At 36.1% G+C, this 19,510-nt stretch overlaps 1 protein-coding gene across 12 annotated transcripts in view; it reads left to right on the forward strand.

The window, feature by feature from the left end:
- Positions 1-19,510, forward strand: part of DMD (dystrophin) — a 2,447,064-nt gene that overhangs the window by 949,889 nt on the left and 1,477,665 nt on the right. For all 12 annotated transcript variants that reach the window (XM_049872854.1, XM_049872851.1, XM_049872858.1 and 9 more), the window contains 4 exons: positions 2,937-3,050; positions 3,985-4,140; positions 9,057-9,227; positions 15,551-15,733. In XM_049872854.1, coding sequence (XP_049728811.1) covers positions 2,937-3,050; positions 3,985-4,140; positions 9,057-9,227; positions 15,551-15,733 — 624 coding nt within the window. The remainder of the gene's footprint in view (positions 1-2,936; positions 3,051-3,984; positions 4,141-9,056; positions 9,228-15,550; positions 15,734-19,510) is intronic.

Below are 19,510 nucleotides of genomic sequence, written 5' to 3' on the forward strand. Positions count from 1 at the left end.
GGTAAGTGTGTTCATTTCCTACTGCTGCTATAGCAAATTACCACAAATTTAATGGATAAAAACAACACAAGTGCGCGATCTCGCTGTTCTAGAGGTCAGAAGTCTGACATCAGTCTCACTTAGCTAAAATCAAGATGTCACCAGGGCTGCATCTGTCTTAAATGCTAAGGGAGAATCTGTTTTCTAGCATTTTCTGGTTCCTAGAGGCTGACTGGAAACCCTGGTGGTATAGTGGTTAAGTGCAATGGCTACAAACCAAAAGGTCAGCAGTTTGAATCCACCAGGTGCTCCTTGGAAACTCTATGGGGCAGTTCTACTCTGTGTTAAAGAGTCTCTATGAGTCAGAATTGACTCGACAGCAACAGGTTATTTTTTTTTTTAGAGGCTGAGTGTATACCTTGATTTCTGTCCTCTTCCTTTATCTTCAAAACTAGCAGATTAAATTAGCATGTTCAAATCTCTCTCTCTTTCTCTCTGACACTGTGGCCCTCCTGCCTCCCTCTTATAAGGCTCTTTGATTACATCCAGCCTACCCAGATATTCCAGGATTATCTCCCCGTCTATAAATCCTTGTCATGAATTGAATTATGTTCTCCCAAAAATGTGTATATCAATTTGGCTGGGCTGCGATCCCCGGTATTGTTTGATTGTCCACCATTTTGTCATCTGATGTGATTTTCTTATATGTTTTAAATACTACCTTTATGATGTTAATGAGGGGGTGGGCAGCAGTTGTGTTAGTGAGGCAGGACTCAGTCTACAAGATTGGATTGTGTCTTGAGGCAATCTTTTTTGAGATATAAAAGAGAGAAGCAAGCAGAGAGACAGGGGGACCTCATACCACCAAGAAAGCAGTGCTGGGAGCAGAGCACTTCCTTTGGACCCAGGGTTCCTACGGAGAGAAGCTCCTAGTCTGGAGAAAGACTGATGAGAAGGCTGACAGAGAGAGAAAGGCTTTCCCTGTTGCTGATAGATTTTTAGCTTACTTTACTATTAGGAAATAAACTTCTCTTTGTTAAAGCCATTTGCTTGTGGTATTTCTGTTATAGCACCGGTAGATGACTAAGACAATCCTTAACTGAATCATATCTGCAAAGTTCCTTTTTGCCATGTGAGGTAACATAGTCACAGGTTCTGATATAATGATGTGGATGTCTTGGTGGGGGACATTATTTCGCCTACTTGAATAAGTAAATAAAAAGTATAGTAAATATTATGGCAGTAGACATGAAAGAAATTCAACATAGACCAGGAAAAGATGTCATGAAATATCCTTGGAACATTGGTTTTCTGGGCCATATTTTGAACATGTTCAATTTAGTCAGCTAAAGAAGAGGGAAAAAGAGTTTGTGTCAAAAGGAGCAGTATATTCAAACAAACAATAACACATGTGAGAAAAGTGCTTCTTAGTTTGATCAAGTATAGGAGACCTAATGAGCAACACCTGCTCAAAAGCAAAGACAAGCAGGCAGGAAGGAACAGGAAACCTGGACAAATTCACATGGGGAACCTGGGGTGTAAAGGGAAAGGGGGAGAGTGCTGACACATTGTGGGGATTGCAACCAATGTCACAAAACAATTTATGTATAAATTTTTGAAGGAGAAACTAATTTGCATGGTAAACTTTCACCTAAAACACAATAATAGAAAAAAAAAGGAGCGGTATATTCAATTAAATGAAAGTAGTTTAATATTGGTGAGACAGAGATATATCTGGGGATTAACTAATACGTTTCAAAAACATCATCTGGGAGTAGATAATGAACGGTCCTGAAGGCCAGGCTTTGAAGTATGGACTTTAACCTAATGGTGATAGGATTAGATATAACAATAATAATGATGTGAGTCCATTACTGGTGTTTTAAAGAGGAAAAGACAGGATTATATGCTTTCAAAACATCATTATCCAAAGAGTAGAAGGAGGGAATACTGTCATTAATGTGAAGAATTGATTAGAGCGGAGCAAGACCGAGGCAGATAGCAAAAAAGAGCTAATGTTCTAATCACAAGGCCAATAAAATAAGACCTGAACTGGGATGCTGACAATGTGAAGAAAGAGAAAAACTAGATTTGAGAGATACCAGCAAGGCGATAATGTTGAAGTTCTTAGACTTAGTCAAATGCTTTTCAAAATGTTATTCTTAATCTTATTTCTGGGAAAACTTTCCATAAAATACTTAGTTTAGATAGAAATTTAATTAAGAAAAGAGAAAATAGCATATCTAGACAGCCTACTTGTATGAAAAAAAAAGAAGTTTGAAAATAATGCACTTGAAAAATAGTAAAATAAAAAAAGGCAACAGGAAAAAAAGGTATATGAGAAAGAATAACGGGAGGTATTTGGCTACTTATAAATTATAATAAAAAAAAAAATAGATGACATTTTTCACCCGATCATTACATCAAAGTGGTCAGACAAAGTTAAATACAAAAGCTTTCTCTTTAGAGATGACAAAATCTTGGGCTGAAAGTTCCCAACTGGAGGAAATATTTAAACTGTCAACTGTAGAAAACACGATGTGGAAGTTTGGGTTTAGAGAAGCTATAAAGATACCATTACATTGAGTTTATGGTTCATAGTTTGTTTTATGTACTGTAAGGGCACATTGTTAGTATTATCATGAGTTGTTTTGTAACTTAAAATTTCTCTAGAGGGGGATATGATTTAATGTTCTTGAGAGTAACATCATAAAACCACATTTGGTAGTAATTTTTTATTTTTAACAATAGCAGACTTCATACACCAGTGCTCATACTGTAGACCATAAAAATGCAGTCTTAGTAAAAATATTTTTTTTTTCCTGAAGAGCTACTTCGAGACATCCATCAAACATGGGAATTCTTTTTAGGCTTGTGTTCAGGCATATCACCATGGTGAGTTGTGTTAGGAGAAGTCAGCACCCCAATAATGTCTTAAAATGGGTCTCTGATTCCAGAATCACATAAAAACGCTCAAGAAATGGATGGCTGAAGTTGATGTTTTCCTAAAGGAGGAATGGCCTGCCCTTGGAGATTCAGAAATTCTTAAAAAACAGCTGAAACAATGCAGGGTAAGACTTTTATTTGATATCTTTCATATGAAGACTTTTATATGGATGATAATATTTGGTAAAATTAATGGTTTTCAACAAGGGGCGATTTTGCCCCCCAGGAGATATTTATCCATTTCTGGGGACATTTTGGGTTGTTCTAACTGGGTGGGAGGTGCTACTGACATCTAGTGGTTAGAAGATAGGGCTGTGGCTGAATAAACATACAATAATGCACAGAACAGCCTCTCCCAACAAAGAATGATCTGGCACCAAATACGAATAATGCCAACGTTCAGAAACTCTGGGTTAGATAAATGAGAAGCAAACATTGCCATTTACTCAATCCTTACTTTCCAAGATGATTTTAATATAAACTTCTGTTTAACTTAAAGGTAAAGAATCCTTTCAACTATATCTTATTGCTGTTTCTTGTTCACACCGCATTGCCGCCTCAATGTATAATGCACTTTGCTATAACACAATACGGATTTTTGAAATAATATTTATTATACCATTGTCATACAGCAGGAAGAAAATAATCTAGCTTTTTACAGACCTTTCTGTGCAAATACATGCTAAAAAAAAGCAACTCCATCTTGCGAAGAACCTTCACACCCATCATGCATTTCTGTAAATAATCGCTGCAATATCCTGCAAATGAAAACCAAAATCTTTTCAAAAACAGAAATGAATAAATATCAGTATCACACATTTTTAAAAGGAATATCAAAATGATTTCTTTTGGTTTTTGACACATCAAATGCTGTTCATTCACTACCTCGTTCATTCCATAAAATCTTTCTGAGCTTTTTTTCAAGGTTGTTACACAGATTAAGTGGAAAGGGTAGAATCCGTGTCATCATTCCTATTATCTAATTATGCATTTTCTATTTATATTTCTAATATGTGATGATAATTTTTTCAGCTAACATAAATTGAATTATTTCCTTAGCTTTTAGTCAATGATATTCAGACAATTCAGCCCAGCCTGAACAGTGTCAATGAAGGTGGGCAGAAGATAAAGAATGAAGCAGAGCCAGAGTTTGCATCCAGACTTGAGACAGAACTCAGAGAACTCAACGCTCAGTGGGATCATATGTGCCGACAGGTGCGTGCCATCGCTTTCACTGACGCTTGCCTATATTTCATTAACTAAGATTTCTTAATGTCTCTCTTCACCAACACCCTTTTTAAAGCTTAGTCACTAGCTTTGATCATGTGTTAAAGCATGGTGCATTCAAATGAATTAGCCTTTGTCTATCACAATAGAGATATTTTCATTGTAGGTATTTTAAGTAATACATATGCATCGTGTTGAGGTCCTAAAATGGCCTTCAAGAATACAACTTGATTTAAAATGTACTCTTATATTGAAAACAAATTCCTATTCTTAGGCACTATTTTCATTGAGTATTTTCTCCAAAGCGTATCTTTGTAACAGTTATTAACACAGTATACTTGGTACAGAAATAAAATGAATGAGTAATGCACGTGTATGTACAGATATGTAAATAATTTTCACTTCTGATTGCTATGAAGGTTTCCTAGGTCAGCTTTTTCAATACATTTATTTCAATCACTTAGTTAAGAATGAGAAACAGTTAAGAATAGCTCAATAAAAATAAATAAACAAATTGTACACTCACATTTTGAGTTCCTCCTTTTTAGACAGCAGGATGTCTTTTATATTAATTTTATAAATTATAGAAACCAAAATACTATATACACAAGTAATGCAAATCACATGTTTCTTGTCCAAAAAAGATGAAATTTTCACCTGAAGGAGCGATTACTTTGAAATTCAAGAGTGCCATTTCTGAAACTAATGAGAGGTTTCAATCTATGAGTGTTAGAAAAAGTCAGTCTCTGGTTATTTCTAAGCAAACTTTCAAAGTTGAGAAGAAATCATGCTAAAAGGCAAAAGCTAAATTTGAAAAAGAGAAGAATTTAGAAAAGTAAAAGTTAAGGCAAGTCACCCAGCTAATAGCCTCCCTGACAAACGCTCAACAGTTCTATTAACTCACAGATGAAATAGCTCTGGGTCAGCTAGCTGCATTCTTCTCCTGGAGTGAGTCAGTTCTAGAAGAGTCATTCAGGAAAAAATATTACTTAAAAAATATATTATATCATTGATGTGTTTCTGGGAGGCAAGTATGAAAGGTATTTGTTCGTTCAATGTTCTTGGTGAATGACTAGAAAGAATACCACCCATTTATATAGAGCAACGGGATAAACAACAGCCAAACAAACAAAAAATTATAAAGTCAGCCATGCTACTGAAACCTCAAGGTTTTTACCTTTCGTAAAAGTGCAATTTACAAAGCATTCCCATTCTTAAACTGTCCTTGTTTAACACTTTCTGTCTGCTATTAAATGTGCCAGGACTTTGTTGTTCAACACAAGTGTTTTAAATACATTAGCCTGCCTCATGCTGCATAACAAAAATTCCATAGATCTCAGCCATATTATGATCCCATTTTCTAATTCTAGAATATTTTATTTCTCTCTGGTTCTCCTTGGAATATCACAACACCCATGACTAGAAGTTGTTGCCAAGTCACCTAGGTTTGAAGGAAGGAATGATATATTTAAGGAAGGGAGGAAGGCAATACAGTAAAAACAGGGAAGCCAGGCTTAGGTGTTGGTACTAACTCAGGACTTCATACAGAAAAACAGAAATGAAGGACAAATCTATGCATTATAGCATTGACTAAACACAAAATGAGGATTTGTTCTGTTCAGTGTCCAATTAGTTGTGAGGATGGCCAAAAGACCAGAATTGAAAGTTCTCATTCTGCTGTTTCCTCTTCTACCTCTCACCAGGTACCTCTGTGGACCTTAATTTTCTTCTTGTGGTTGAAAAATAACGCAGTATTTTTATTAGATGCCACAGCCTGGGAAAACACAAATAGTATGAGACAAAATTGTACAAATGATTGATATACTTGGAAATTCTTTAAAATCTGCTGGTCCGATTTTGGAGATATACAATAGCTAAGATTTTAAATTCTAAAATTTATGAATTCATATTTAAAAAAGATCAAGATTCTAGCTATTTCTAAAATAAAATAATAACCATTATTATAATAACACACACATTAATCAACCTGGCTCAAAAGGAGGAGGGAAATAAGGAAAAAATGAAAGAGGAAAGGAAGGAAGGAATGAAAGAAGCAAAGAAGGAAGAAAGAAAGATAGGCAGACTTTGGAACTGCAAATTTCACGTGATTTGTACAATCTCATAGCCTGCAGGCCAAATATAATCCACATATGTATTTTCTTCAGCCCACACTGCTTATTCCATCATTTGAACTAGGCGGCAGCTACACAAGTGGAAATTTTATATAGAATTATCAATTTCTGGCAACTGAAGGATAAAGAATATTTTCAGCAATGCTTGTAGTACTTCTGCTCTGGGAAATATTCAACTAAAGCTAAGGAAGAACCTTTCCATTTACATGGGACAAGAACTCTCAACTTTCCCTTGATGCCACAAATAAATATAGAACCTTGACTTGTCTCGTTTCTCTGCTTTTATTATTTTCCCAGAGACCTGGCACATTTTTTTCTCTTAAATCTCTCATGACCAAAGAGCTTTTTGTAACGGTTGTACTTACCCCAATTGCTACTTTATAGCTCTTAGTTATCAGCATATCTTGGCATGAAAGCCTATACACAATTGGAAGGCCATGTATCTGCTCTAAGTAGGTCATCCTACGACTATCATCAGTTGCCTTGGAGTCCTTCCTGATCAATATGGCCCCACATGTGTCAGGGTACAATTATACTTCATAGGGATTTCAGTGACTACTTTTTCAAAAGTGGATTGCTGGGCTGTTCTTCTGAAGCGCCTGTCACTGAACTCCAAATGCCAACTTTTGGTTAGCAGCTGAGTACTTTAACAGCTTGTCAAAATATTTATTTACAATTCTAAAGACCAGGTACATCATTTGCTTAGGAGAGTAGAGCTTAAAATATAGTTCTAATTTAACTATACTAGGTTCAAGATGGAAACCCTGGTGGCATAGTGATTAAGTGCTACGGCTGCTATCCAAAAGGTTGGCAGTTGAAATCCACCAGGCGCTACTTGGAAACTCTATGGGGCAGTTCTACTCTGTCCTGTAGGGTCGCCGTGAGTCAGAATCGACTCGACAGCTATGGGTTTGGTTTGGTTTTTTTTTTAGGTTCAAGATGATTGTAAAGTATAAGGAGTATTAAAATGATGATGGTCCTGCACATATTTAGAATTTGGCAAAGTTTCATGAAAACCTCATTCTACTAAAGCTAAAATAAATTAGAAGCTTACTATTACAACTCTGTTACTTTAAAGATAAAAAAAAAATAGAACACGTTTAATCCCAGAGAGAAGAATAACATCATTTTTTTTAAGACTTTTGTTTTTACATTAAGAACGAAGTGATATATAATGTCATTCTAGTACAAAATTGAGGTTTTCCCCTCCAGCATGTTTTAACAGGGTTCTTTTTAAAAATTCGTTACCCACCGCCATCAAGTCAATTCCAACTCATAGCGACCCCATAGGGTTTCTGAGGCTGTAAATCTCTACGGAACCAGACTGCCACATCTTTCTCCCACGGAGCTGCCGGCGGTTTCGAACTGCCAACCTTTTGGTTAGCACTTGATTGCTTTAACCACTGCACCACCAGGGCTCAAAAATCCATTGGCATATATAATTTTCTATTATATATATATGTTATGTGTTTTGCTATTGTTCTGACTGATAAATAGTAAATTCCATCGTAAATATCTTAATATTTCAGAGATGTGTGATGTTTTAAAAAGCAGAGATCCCCTATAACGATAATACTGTTTCGCATTTTGCTTTTTAAACTTACAATTGAATTTTCGGCAACGTTTTAGTAACAATATATTGGTGGTACAAATTAAACACTGTATATTCAATTCTGTACGCTTCTTTTTGGATTATTCATTCTTGAAAGTGAAAGAGTAGACTCAGATTATATGAATATTAAATATTTTCATCAATTTTGCAACTTGCTAGCTCAAAGGTTGTACCATGTTGGATATTTCCTCGAACAGGTGTTAAATTTTTTGTTTCCCTATATCCTTGCCAAAACTGGGCATTTTAACTACATAACTTTTGCCCATCTTACATATGAAGTTACCTTATTTCATTTTGCTTTGCAGTTATTTAACTATGAATGCAATTGAGCATCCTTGCACATATACGTGGACTCTTTTGAGTTCTCTTTTTGTGAATTATCTGACTATGGCATTTTGCTATTCTGTGAATTATCTGAGTATGTTCTCTGAATTATGTAACTATGGCCTTTATTTTCTACAGTTTTTTTTTCCTTCTGAATTATGAGAACTATCTGAAAGTATATAATTGTTAAGATCCTAGAATATTTGAAATAGTACCAAAGAGCACAAAGAATTACTGCTTTATGTGTGCCAGTAAAATCAGCATTCCAACTAAAAAATATTATTAGTCAATTATGTTTTTCTTTATACTTTATTCACTGAAAAGCATTGCCATATGGGATAGTTAAATTATTGTCATAGGGAAAACTGTTCATTTTATTAATTATGTGCACCAAGTAAAAGACTGTAACTTATTTCACACTTATGTGGAATTAAGTGTACCAAATTTCCACAAATTATTTTCTTTATGCATATAAGGGCCAGTGTTTATCTTTACTATATTTACAGTCTGTTATTTACAGACTGCTGTGTACCAAATGTTTTTTTTTTTTTTTGGTGTAATAATATAAGAAGTCCTTGTGACCCAAATAAATGTTTTAGCACTTGGCTGTTAACCGAAAGGATGGCAGTTCAAACACACCCAGGCGTTCCAGAGGAGAAAGATCTGGCTATCTTCTCCTGTAAAGATTACAGCCAAGAAAATCCTAGGGACAGTTTTTCTCTGTCACATGGGGTCTCTATGAGTCAGAATCGACTCAACAGCACCCAACAACAGCATGTAATAACCTAATGATATTGTTCTCTAACTTTCAATATTCATACTTTGTTTTATGGAAGGTCTATGCCAGAAAGGAAGCCTTAAAGGGAGGTTTGGATCAAACCGTAAGCCTTCAGAAAGATCTGTCAGAGATGCATGAATGGATGACACAAGCTGAGGAAGAATACCTGGAAAGAGATTTTGAATATAAAACCCCAGATGAATTACAGACAGCAGTTGAAGAGATGAAGGTAAAACAAACCAAATAAACCAAGAAAGAAATGCAACATTGCTTGAAATTATTCTGGACAATCTCTATGCTCTTCTCCTGGTTTAATTCTATAGGTTGATTTTTAATTAATTTAGCTTAAATTGTAATATGCATTATGTAGAATTCTTAAGCTCTTTCTGAAGTTCAATGCATTGCGGTCAAAATTTAAACCTTGAAAATCACAGTGTGAAGCATTATTCCCTTCAGAATTTAATAGTGTTAAGAGATGGGAATTAGCTCATCATATTAGCTGTTCCTCACTGCTGAAAATTCAAGTTAAAAATGTGTGAAAGTGTTCTTGGAAAGACAATTAAAATGTGGTCAACAGGCTCTGATAATTTAGTGGTTTAAAGAGGCTTCTAAGAGTTTGGAGCTACTAGATATTTTAACTAGTGGTTTTTAATATGGATAAAAAGGACTGAGTTTAGGTACACTACTCTTGAAGCAGTAAGATAAAAGTAGCATTGATTTAAGGCTAAGGAAACTGATATGTAGCATGAACTTAGAGGTGAGGCATGGGGTTGAATGTAGAAAGTTGCATTTCACTATAACCTTGGACAGCTCAGTAGTCTATGTAATCTTCAATTTTATCATGTGTCAATAGGATTATAATTCCTAACTCGAATGTATGACCTGAGTATTGGAATTTATAAGTATGTAAAGTTCCCAGCCCAGAGGAGCACTCAATAATTTGCAGCTATAATAGTAGCTGTTATTTTTATGTATTAGTAGTAATTAGGGCCTAGGTAATCATATCATGCTCTAAATTATGTGAAATATCAATAGATATTTGTTTGATCCCAGGCAGCATGACAGAACATAATCATTTTGGAGCCAGAAGCTTGGTTTAAAACCTGGTTTGTCCCCATGCCAGCTGTTTAAACGTGGGCGACTTACATTAATCCACTGAGCTTTAATTTTTTTAATTTGTAAACTGAGTATCAACATGCCATGTTTTTTAGAATTATTGGAAGTGTGAAACATGAAAACCCTAATATTATACCTGGCACATAGTAGATGCCCCAAACTCAAAAGTTATAATTATTATCATCAATGTTGATGATAAGAAATTAGTTACATGTGCTATATTTTATAATTTATATGATCATTCAGTATATATTTATTGTAACTATTGCCTCTGGCCACCAGAAAGCACTAATGTGAAATCTCAGATATTTTAACATTAAATGTATCATTTGGCTTTGGTCTCATGTTGTTGTTGTTAGCTGTCTTCATATCAGCCCCCGACTCGTGGCGACCCCATGCACAATAGAACTAAATGCTGCTGCCCAGTCTTGTGCTATGCCCATGATGGGTTGTGGATAGGACTTTTGTGAGGCATTGGGTTTTCATTGGTTGATTTTTCAGAAGTGGATTGCCAGGTCTTTCTTCCTAGTCTGTCTTAGTCTGGAAGCGCCACTGAAACCTTTCAGCATCACAGCAACACACTAACCTCCACTGATGGACAGTAGTGGCTGTGTGTGAGGTTCATGGGGATGGGAATTTACCTGGCATGGAAGGAGAAAATTCTACCACTGAGCCACCAATGCCCTCTTGGTCTCATGTAGAAAGTAAAATTAAAACAAACAAGAAATGCTCTGTATTTGTATTAATAATAGAGTATTAAAAACTATAAGATTATTCTAATCGAGTGTTACCGTATATCGTTCATTCATGTATCAACAAATATTTATTGCACGTTTACTGTGTGGTCACTGTGAGTCAGAATAGATTTGATGGCAAGTAACGACAGCAAGAGGGAAGGGGAAAGCAATAAATAGGGAAAGAAATAAATGCTTTGAATAACGATAATTTGCCTAAGAAATATAAAAACCAGGAGTGTAAGAGAGAGAGGAGTTAGTGGTTGGATGGGGGGAGGTGGCGAGATTTTGTTTTTGAAAGGGTTGATTTGGAGGGCATTGGTAAAGAATTATATTTAATCTGAGATCGGAATTACAGGAAAAAGAAAAACATTAAAAAATCTAGCGCAAGCTCATTCTAGTCAGGGGGAGAGCTACTTCAAAGACTCATTCGAAAGAGAAAAAAGCCAGGTGCTTGAAGGGGTCAAAGCAGGGAATAAATGAGTTTGAGGGGCTGGGTTGACATCCCCTCATACAGGATTTTGGTAGGAATTTGGCAGGAATTTTCATTCTAAGTGAACTGGGAAAGTCATTGGTGATAAAAAGGTAATGTTATGCTTTTCAATGGGATGATGAGAGGCCAGTATTACGAAAATTATATAATATAATTATATGAAGTAATATTGTCCAAACTTCTCTCTCTGCTAATCAGAAGTCTGAAATTTCCAGATAGGTCAAAAATTCAGCCATAATCACAGGTTTTGTCTTTGGTAGAGCCAACAGGATTGAAGCTATTTCATTCCATTCCATTCCTTTCCATTCTATGCTACTCTAAGTTATTCTATTTTAATTTATGAAAAGTATGTGGCACCCCTGTAACCTTCCTCCTCACATCTCATTTCTCTCATAGTCTGCTCTCGCCACCTCTTTCTAGTACTAGTTATTTCTCACCTTAATTTCCAACGTAGATAATCAACAGTCAGATTCGGTTCAGTCACTCTATGTTCCTACCGGGGTTCCTTTGTTTGGTTCGGTCCCCGTTTTCGCCCTTCTCCCTCGCTCCTTGAGCAGTTTATATATCCTGCAAACCACCTAGTCAGTTCCCTTTTCTTTCCCAGTGCTGTAAACTGTCTCAAATTTCAAATTTCTAAAAATAATTCCTGAAATAAGAAGTCTATCCAATTATTTCCCATTAATCGCTCTGGTTAAATAATTGAACTAGCTACAGAACTGGTGCCCTATGGGAGTAATATTGAAAAGAGGAAAAGCTTAGGTAGTTTTTGGTAACAGCAGCCAATGGAGTTGACAGGAAGCTCCCATTTCTTTAACTTTCTGCCTATCAGTCAAAGCAATCTCTTTGCTTCTATATCGGCACCTAGAAAGGTAGTGATGAACCCTTGTCCAGGCTTCCACCTATGCTCTTATTGGGCAAGCAAACACATCTTTATTTTCAGAAGAGACAGACAGACCTACGTTGTCATCTCCCTCTGACTTACTCAGAAGAAGAGTATAGACATCCTTCTATTTCTTTAGTTTTATTTCCTGTGTTTTGCTTGAAGACTACAGTACTGTTTTAATGACTTATTTTTCTACAGTAAACAGAACTTTCTATCAACACAAAAGAACCAAGAGATGTGTTTGATAAATAACTAACTTCAAAACTCTTTTGGAGGTCTGCAGTAACTATATGCTAAAACTTTATATTAAAATTCTTTTACAAAACTGAATTTAATCTTTGGACTGTTTTCTTCTTTTTTTATTTTTTACAGAATTCTATCTTTAGTCCTAGCGCATAAAGGAACTTAGGCAAATGTATTTACTGTTCTCATTGGATGGGTGACAGACTAGCGCAGTGGGTCTCAAAATTGAACATGCATCAGAATCACTTGGAATGTTCATTAAAACACAGAGTGCTGGGTCCAACCCCCTAGTTTCTAATTCATTAGCTCTGGGGTGGAGCCTTAGAATTTTCATTTCTAAAAAGATTCCAGGTGATTCCAAGAGACAAGTTCAAAAATGGTTTCAAGAGACCACTCTTGGAGAACCATTTGGTTTGAGATATTGGCAATGAAAGATGTCCGAGCATATGATGGTTATATTCAGGAAAGGAAGGGAACCAGAGGCACCATTTCTGACAAGGATTATATCTAAACTATACCAGTTATTTAATTTTCTACTTTTGCATACATTGGAGAAGTTCCTCATGATCTCCTTTTTCCATATTTACCTGGGCTAATATATTTTTTTTAATATATTTTGCTGTCTTTGTTCCCTGAACCCTTCCTGACTTTTAAGCCTGTTTTTAAGAAAGAAGTCATGAAAGTCTAAATATCAAAGAAAGAAATGTTCTTCCTTCTGAATTTTTTGATAGTTGCCTGGGTTGTTTGTAACTTGTATAAAATATAATTTCATTTGCTAGATCCACTACAATATGCTCCTTTTTCATCTCACTGAAATGTCAAATGCACTTAACAGGAACTATGAGAAAGAAAAGACATAACCCCCAGGACAATTAAACTCTCTGAGCCTCAGTTTTCTGATGTTCGATATAGATATAATAAAGCACATCTCAGAAAGTTTTGTTAAAGATCCAATGAGGTAACACATACATCGTGACTGATATAGCACTCAGTAGTACATGTTGTTGTTGAGTGCCGTCAAGCCGATTTTGACTCAGGACAACCCCATGTGACAGAACATGACCTCCCTATAGGATTTTCTACTTTATAATCTTTATGGGAGCAGATAACCTAGTCTTTCTTCGGCGGAGCCGCTGGATGGGTTCAAACCAGCAACCTTTCAGTTAGCAGCCAATCGCTTAATCATTGCTCCACCAGGGCTCCTTACAGTAGCACACAGGATGTGATTAAAAATAGTTGTTAAAGTTTTTGACAATGTTATAAGTATTAATACAGTCAAAGTGTGGTTTTTGAAGAACCCATTCTTAGTGGTAAACCAAAATTATTTATTCGGAGTATTTAACTGAAAATTTTAGTCTATTAAAGTCAGTGAAGGCAAATATTTTATAGTTAGAACACACGTCATTTGCCATCATTATATTGTATACTTTGAAGTCACTATGGGAATAAATCCTGAGGAGTAGGACAATTACATTGAAAAGCGTAAAGGCATTTTATAGCCGACATTGTCCATATCCTGCTCATGTCCCCTCACTCTCATCACTTCGCTGCTGGCAAGGCCATGTTCAATCTGCCAGAACTTCTTTCCTTTACCTGAGGGATTTTTGTGGTCACTGCATCCTGCTTTCCCCACCTCTCTGATAGGCTGCAAGTACTTGGGAATTAACATTCCTCCAATAGGCTTCAACCAAGGAGGGAGTTGGTATATAAATACCCCAGCTGCCCAACTTGAGTGAGATAACCCTAAGGCATGTATTTCCCAGGGCTTCCCAGCTGAATTAAACACCAGTCACCAACAGTGGTTGCTGGGCTTAATAAATATACCCTTGTAATCTCCCTTTGTTTTCCTGTCTCAATTTCCTGCTCCTCTACCAGTATTTTCTTCACATTCCACATAAATTACGTTTGAAACTTCATGTCAGGACTTGCCTCTGGAGGAACCCAAACTAAAGATACACAGTGTGTGTGTTTGTTTCTAACACTCATGCACTGATTGACAGATAAGTGTAAGGGCCCTCCAGCCAGAGATCACCAGTAACACTCCTCTAGTTGAACAAGTTGAGTTTATTACTCTTTGCAATAAGGAAGAATGTGCACCATGGGAAACTCTGGGGTACTGAATAAGAGCACGTAAAAAGAACGTATTACAGGCTTTGGGCTTGTGTTAGGTGATTTGAGGGAGAATTTATAACTTTGCTTTGCATTGGATGCTGTCAGCAAGTGTAAGTAACTCTATGATTGGGTATCTTAATAAATCTTGTATGGAAGGTGGGTAGACTAGAGAGCAAGGCTAAAGCTGTAATTGATAAAAAATCAGCAGCCACTTATATTAACCAGGGTAGGGGGATGTTTGGTATTTTGTGGTTTGAGCAATGTTTATATTTTTGTCTGTGCTCAGACATGATTATGGAGTGGTCTTGTGGTTGCCTTGATCCATCAAGTTCTCAAAGTGGCCTTGTCTGATATAAATGTTCTGTGAAAAAGTTTATATTCAGCAGGAGAACAAGACACAGCTGTGAGTGCCAGACGACAGGCTCCTCCTTTTTCAGGAGGCTATTCCACTATATAAACAAACATGGGTTTAGAATCACTGAACAGAACTTTCTTTCATCAAAATATGGTCCCAAATATAGCATTAAGAAGACCTTCCTATGTTAATTATCTTTTGATTTAAATAACCATATTTGCACTGATTTCAAAATAACTTCCATATGAGTAATTTATAAGTGATTTCAACTGTAGACTGTGAGATATTTTTGAACCTAGTTAGTATTGAAATATGTGTCTTTCCTGTTTCAAGTAGCTTTATTTATAAAGATATGTACGTATCTGGCCACAAACATGTACCCATATACAGTTTATGAGTAAAGATTTATGATATTCCTATTGTAATTTATTTTCCTCAGGTTTCCTATTATAACGAAAACTAAATTTGTGGAAGGTATTTGAGACAGAATTGAATTTATTTTTATTAATCCCCTCCTAATTGGGATATTGTGAGGAAGAAATGATATGTGGCATAGGAGAGTGTTTTGAAGTAAAGCGATTGCCCTGCTATTAAAACAAAGTTCTTTGATTTTCAGAGAGCTAGAGAAGAGGCCCAGCAAAAAGAAGCAAAGGTGAAACTCCTCACTGAGTCTGTGAATAACGTCATAGCTCAAGCTCAACCTGCAGCACAAGAGGCCTTGAAAAAGGAACTTGACACCCTCACCACCAACTACCAGTGGCTCTGCACCAGGCTGAATGGGAAATGCAAGACTTTGGAAGTTAGTTCCCTTTCCTTGATCTTTATCAATTATGTCACTATATGGTCATACACAAAGCATAGAGGTTAAAAACATGGGCCCCTGTTGTAAAAATACTTGAGTTTGAATTTCTCACTCAAGCATTTACAATTTACGTGAGTTTGAACCTGTTGCTTAACTTGTATAAACTGGTTTCTCATCTGTAAAATGGACATAAAAATAATACCTTCCTGTTGAGAAGATTAAATAATCTAATTCATTTAAAGTACTTAGCCTAATGCTCAATAAATGTAAGTGGCTGTTAGGCTAATTCTTTTTTTATTATTACCATTATTTTTAGGTCACAAAAATCCTATAAATAAATTTTCTTTGGGTTTATAAAAATTGGTCTCTTTTTTACATATATTTGAATGTGCATAAATTCATTTAAGCATCTTAGTGGGAAGATACTCTGTGGAGAAATGCATCTTAATATGATTGTCTTTAGTAATTGCTGTTCCTTATGGAGTTCTTTACAAAACATGATCTATAAACCTAAGTGTTTATATATGTGCAGATTGGTATGTTTGTATTTTTCCAAAGATCACATTCATTTGTCAAAATTTTATTTAGTTATGTTACAAATGTGTTTCTTCTTAAAATCTCCTACTTTTATGTTATGACATGCATTTTTTCCTTTAGTTAAATTGAAACATATGCAATCTGTTTTTCTTTTGAAAAATCCCAACTTAATGAGTAATTAGCATGAAAGTTTCATTTTTCCAATAACTACAGCCCCATTTTCTGCTTAGTAGTTGTCTTCTTAAACAATATTTCCATCAGATCCCATCGCTTTCATTCATTTTACTCTCATTTAAATTTTAATCTTAAACGTTGTTAAAATCTTTCACCAGTTCAGAGTAATCGTGTAGTTTATGCAATCTGTATCAACGAGGGTGTGAGAGAAAGTGGTCTTACAAGTCCCTTCTCCCATACTATTTCTGGGTACTGATTTCCTAGTGTTGGTATTGCTGTTGCTGTTAGTTGCCTTCAAGTCCATTCCAACTAATGGCAAGCCCGTATGCGCAAAGTAGACCTGCTTCATAGTGTTTTCAAGGCCGTGACCTTTCAGAAACAGATCACCAGGCCAGTCTGCTGAGGTGCCCCTGGGTTGGATCAAACTGCCAACATTTTGGCTAGTAGTTGAATGCATAACCATTTGCGCCACCTGAAATATACTGTTCATATGAATGTGTCTTTCTTGGCTGGCCACAATTGCTATTCCCTTTTGTTAACATCCACACACGTCTGTGATGGTAAGTCTGTTTTTCCTTTTCTGTAGGTTATATCATCACTGACCTGGCTCGTTCTTTGTAAACTTGGTATGGTCTACTGGGGATCCCAGATGGCTTTATTCACATGAACTTGAAATTCAAGAAGATCTCCTAGGCGTTCTTAGTACCTTGCAACATTTAGGAACATCTTCAGGTTGACTCTTGCCAGTAGAATTACACTACAATCTTTTTTTTGACCCATGCTTCTTTAATCCTTTATTGTTATTTACTGTCCACATCTCAATTCAGAGTCTGCAGGTGCTGGCAGAACCCATCTTCTTTACCTTTCAGGGACTAGAAATTTTAGGGAGCGGTCTTTGGCCATACTTGCAGCCCAAAGCACAAAGGCTTATGAACTCCCCACTCACTTGATAAGTCATTTTATTTTAAACACTGAAGAAAAGCTACCAGATATGTTACCCCTACACACCTTCATAAAAAGGTGAGAAAAAGGAATTGCCTAGCTTCTCGAACTTTTTTTCTCTTCATTTGCACCAAATGCCCTCCCCGCCAGCCCTCTCTGTTTAGACCACAGGTTATGAAAACTTTTAATAGAAGTTCTTCCAACATAGAATGTGGGAGACTAAGCCTTGTATTTCTTAACCGTGTACTGTACTTGCCAATCCCAGGAGAATAGGTCCTACTAGCAACTTATATCACAAAGCTAAGCATACTTATTATAAAATTTTCTAAAATTGTTCTATTATCTCTGTGTCTTAAGGCGTGAATTCTGCCACTTGTTACAACTACTGACTCCCTCTAGTGGTCGTTTATTTCCTCGTGTGGTTTGTAATTTTTATTTGTGAACTCACCTATTGCAAGAATTGTGTTTACTAAAAATCCCCTCTGCTCTGGGTTGTTGGAGAAACCATAGGTATCTTTTGTGTTTTTCTCTATCAGGGTCCTAAAGGTATAACATTCTGCCCTCATGACATAAGCTTAGGTTTCAATATCTTATGGATGGATCCTTGTTTTCCAACCAAATGCTCAGTGGATGCTAAACTTTCTTGTTAATTCTCCATATTTCAGTGCCTAAGGTTTTTCTAGCTCTCGTTTCCAGGCTGGGTGGCTCACAGCTTTATGCTTTTCCTTCTTCTTGGCATGTATGAGAGCAATGCCTCAGTTCCCATCCCTTGTTAATGTTCAGTATACTAGCTTTTATGTCATATGCCCCATTCTGATATGCCCCAAATTTGTAAGTGTCGCTCCACACTCTCTACTTGTGCTTGAACTTCTTTCTTAGTTTCTACCACCTGAGAATTTTTCATACTTATTTCCCAGATCAGTTATGGTTTTAAAATGTTTTCCTTTAAATTTTTTTCAACATTTTGATATCACCGATGCAGAAAGGGGGTTTACCACATCAGCTCTGTCTACCATTTTGAATGGAAGCTTCCTTCTTCATTTATACTCTCCTTTAAAGCCTCTTCGAATTCTGTGGCTTCATGGCAATTTTAAGTTCCCAACTGTTAAGCTTAACCGTTATTCTAAGTGGCTTTTAGTTCCAATTCAGGCTGCAAGACTATATTTTATTTTGTAAAGGTGACCTGTGAAGCTGGTACATTCAGCCTCTCCAGCTGTGTCCTTCAGATGCATTGAGGACAGAAGAGGCCATCCATCCTGATGGTTAAATCAGCAAGGTAGTTCATTACCTCAATCTGCACCAAAGTTAATAAGACATATTACCAATCGCATCCCCTTATCTTCAAAGCTCTAAAGTACCCTCGGGTATTTAAGGAGATATTTATATTTTCCCACTGGGATCTTTGCCCAGAAGGAAGACAGCCTGTAGTCCAGCAGGAGCTGGAAATGACCCAGATTTAAAATTTCTATCACCTTTTAGAGCAAAATACTTAATTTCACTTTGTGTGATGCATTGTACACAGAGTAGAAAGCCAGTATGAATGTTCCTAGGCTGGCAAGGCAACTTAGACTGATACTTTTCATCAGTTAGAGGGGGAATATCCTCCATCATTTGTAAACGTTATGAGCAAAGGAAAAATCATGGGAAACTTGATAGGGTTTTTAGTTTTTCCTAAAATAAAGCTTCCTTCTAGGCTTTCTTTTTTTTTTTTTTTTTGTGGGGGCAAGAGGGAGGAAATTGGTGGTGTACTAATATATTTATAATTTTGTCCAGTATTTACAATCACAAATCTAACAGAAAATGTTCATTATTCTATTTTTTCTCCTCTATCACATCTGCCTGCCCTTTCCCCCAATAGCTGTAACTATAAACCATAAGTTTGCCTTTATTATCCATTTGCTTAAAAAAATATACTATCACATACATATGAATGCCCAAACAATATAACATTCAATTTTACTTGTTTCTGAGCATTGTAAAAATGGTAATGTATATAATTTTCTAGTACTTACTCTTTTCACCCATCATTTTTGTGTCTAAGATTTATACGTATTGTTCTGTTGGCTAAATGTATTCATTTTCACTTCTGTATTTAAGTGAAATTATTATTTCACTTAAATT

Source organism: Elephas maximus, chromosome X (assembly GCF_024166365.1).
Source record: "Elephas maximus indicus isolate mEleMax1 chromosome X, mEleMax1 primary haplotype, whole genome shotgun sequence".
Classification (NCBI taxonomy): domain Eukaryota; kingdom Metazoa; phylum Chordata; class Mammalia; order Proboscidea; family Elephantidae; genus Elephas; species Elephas maximus.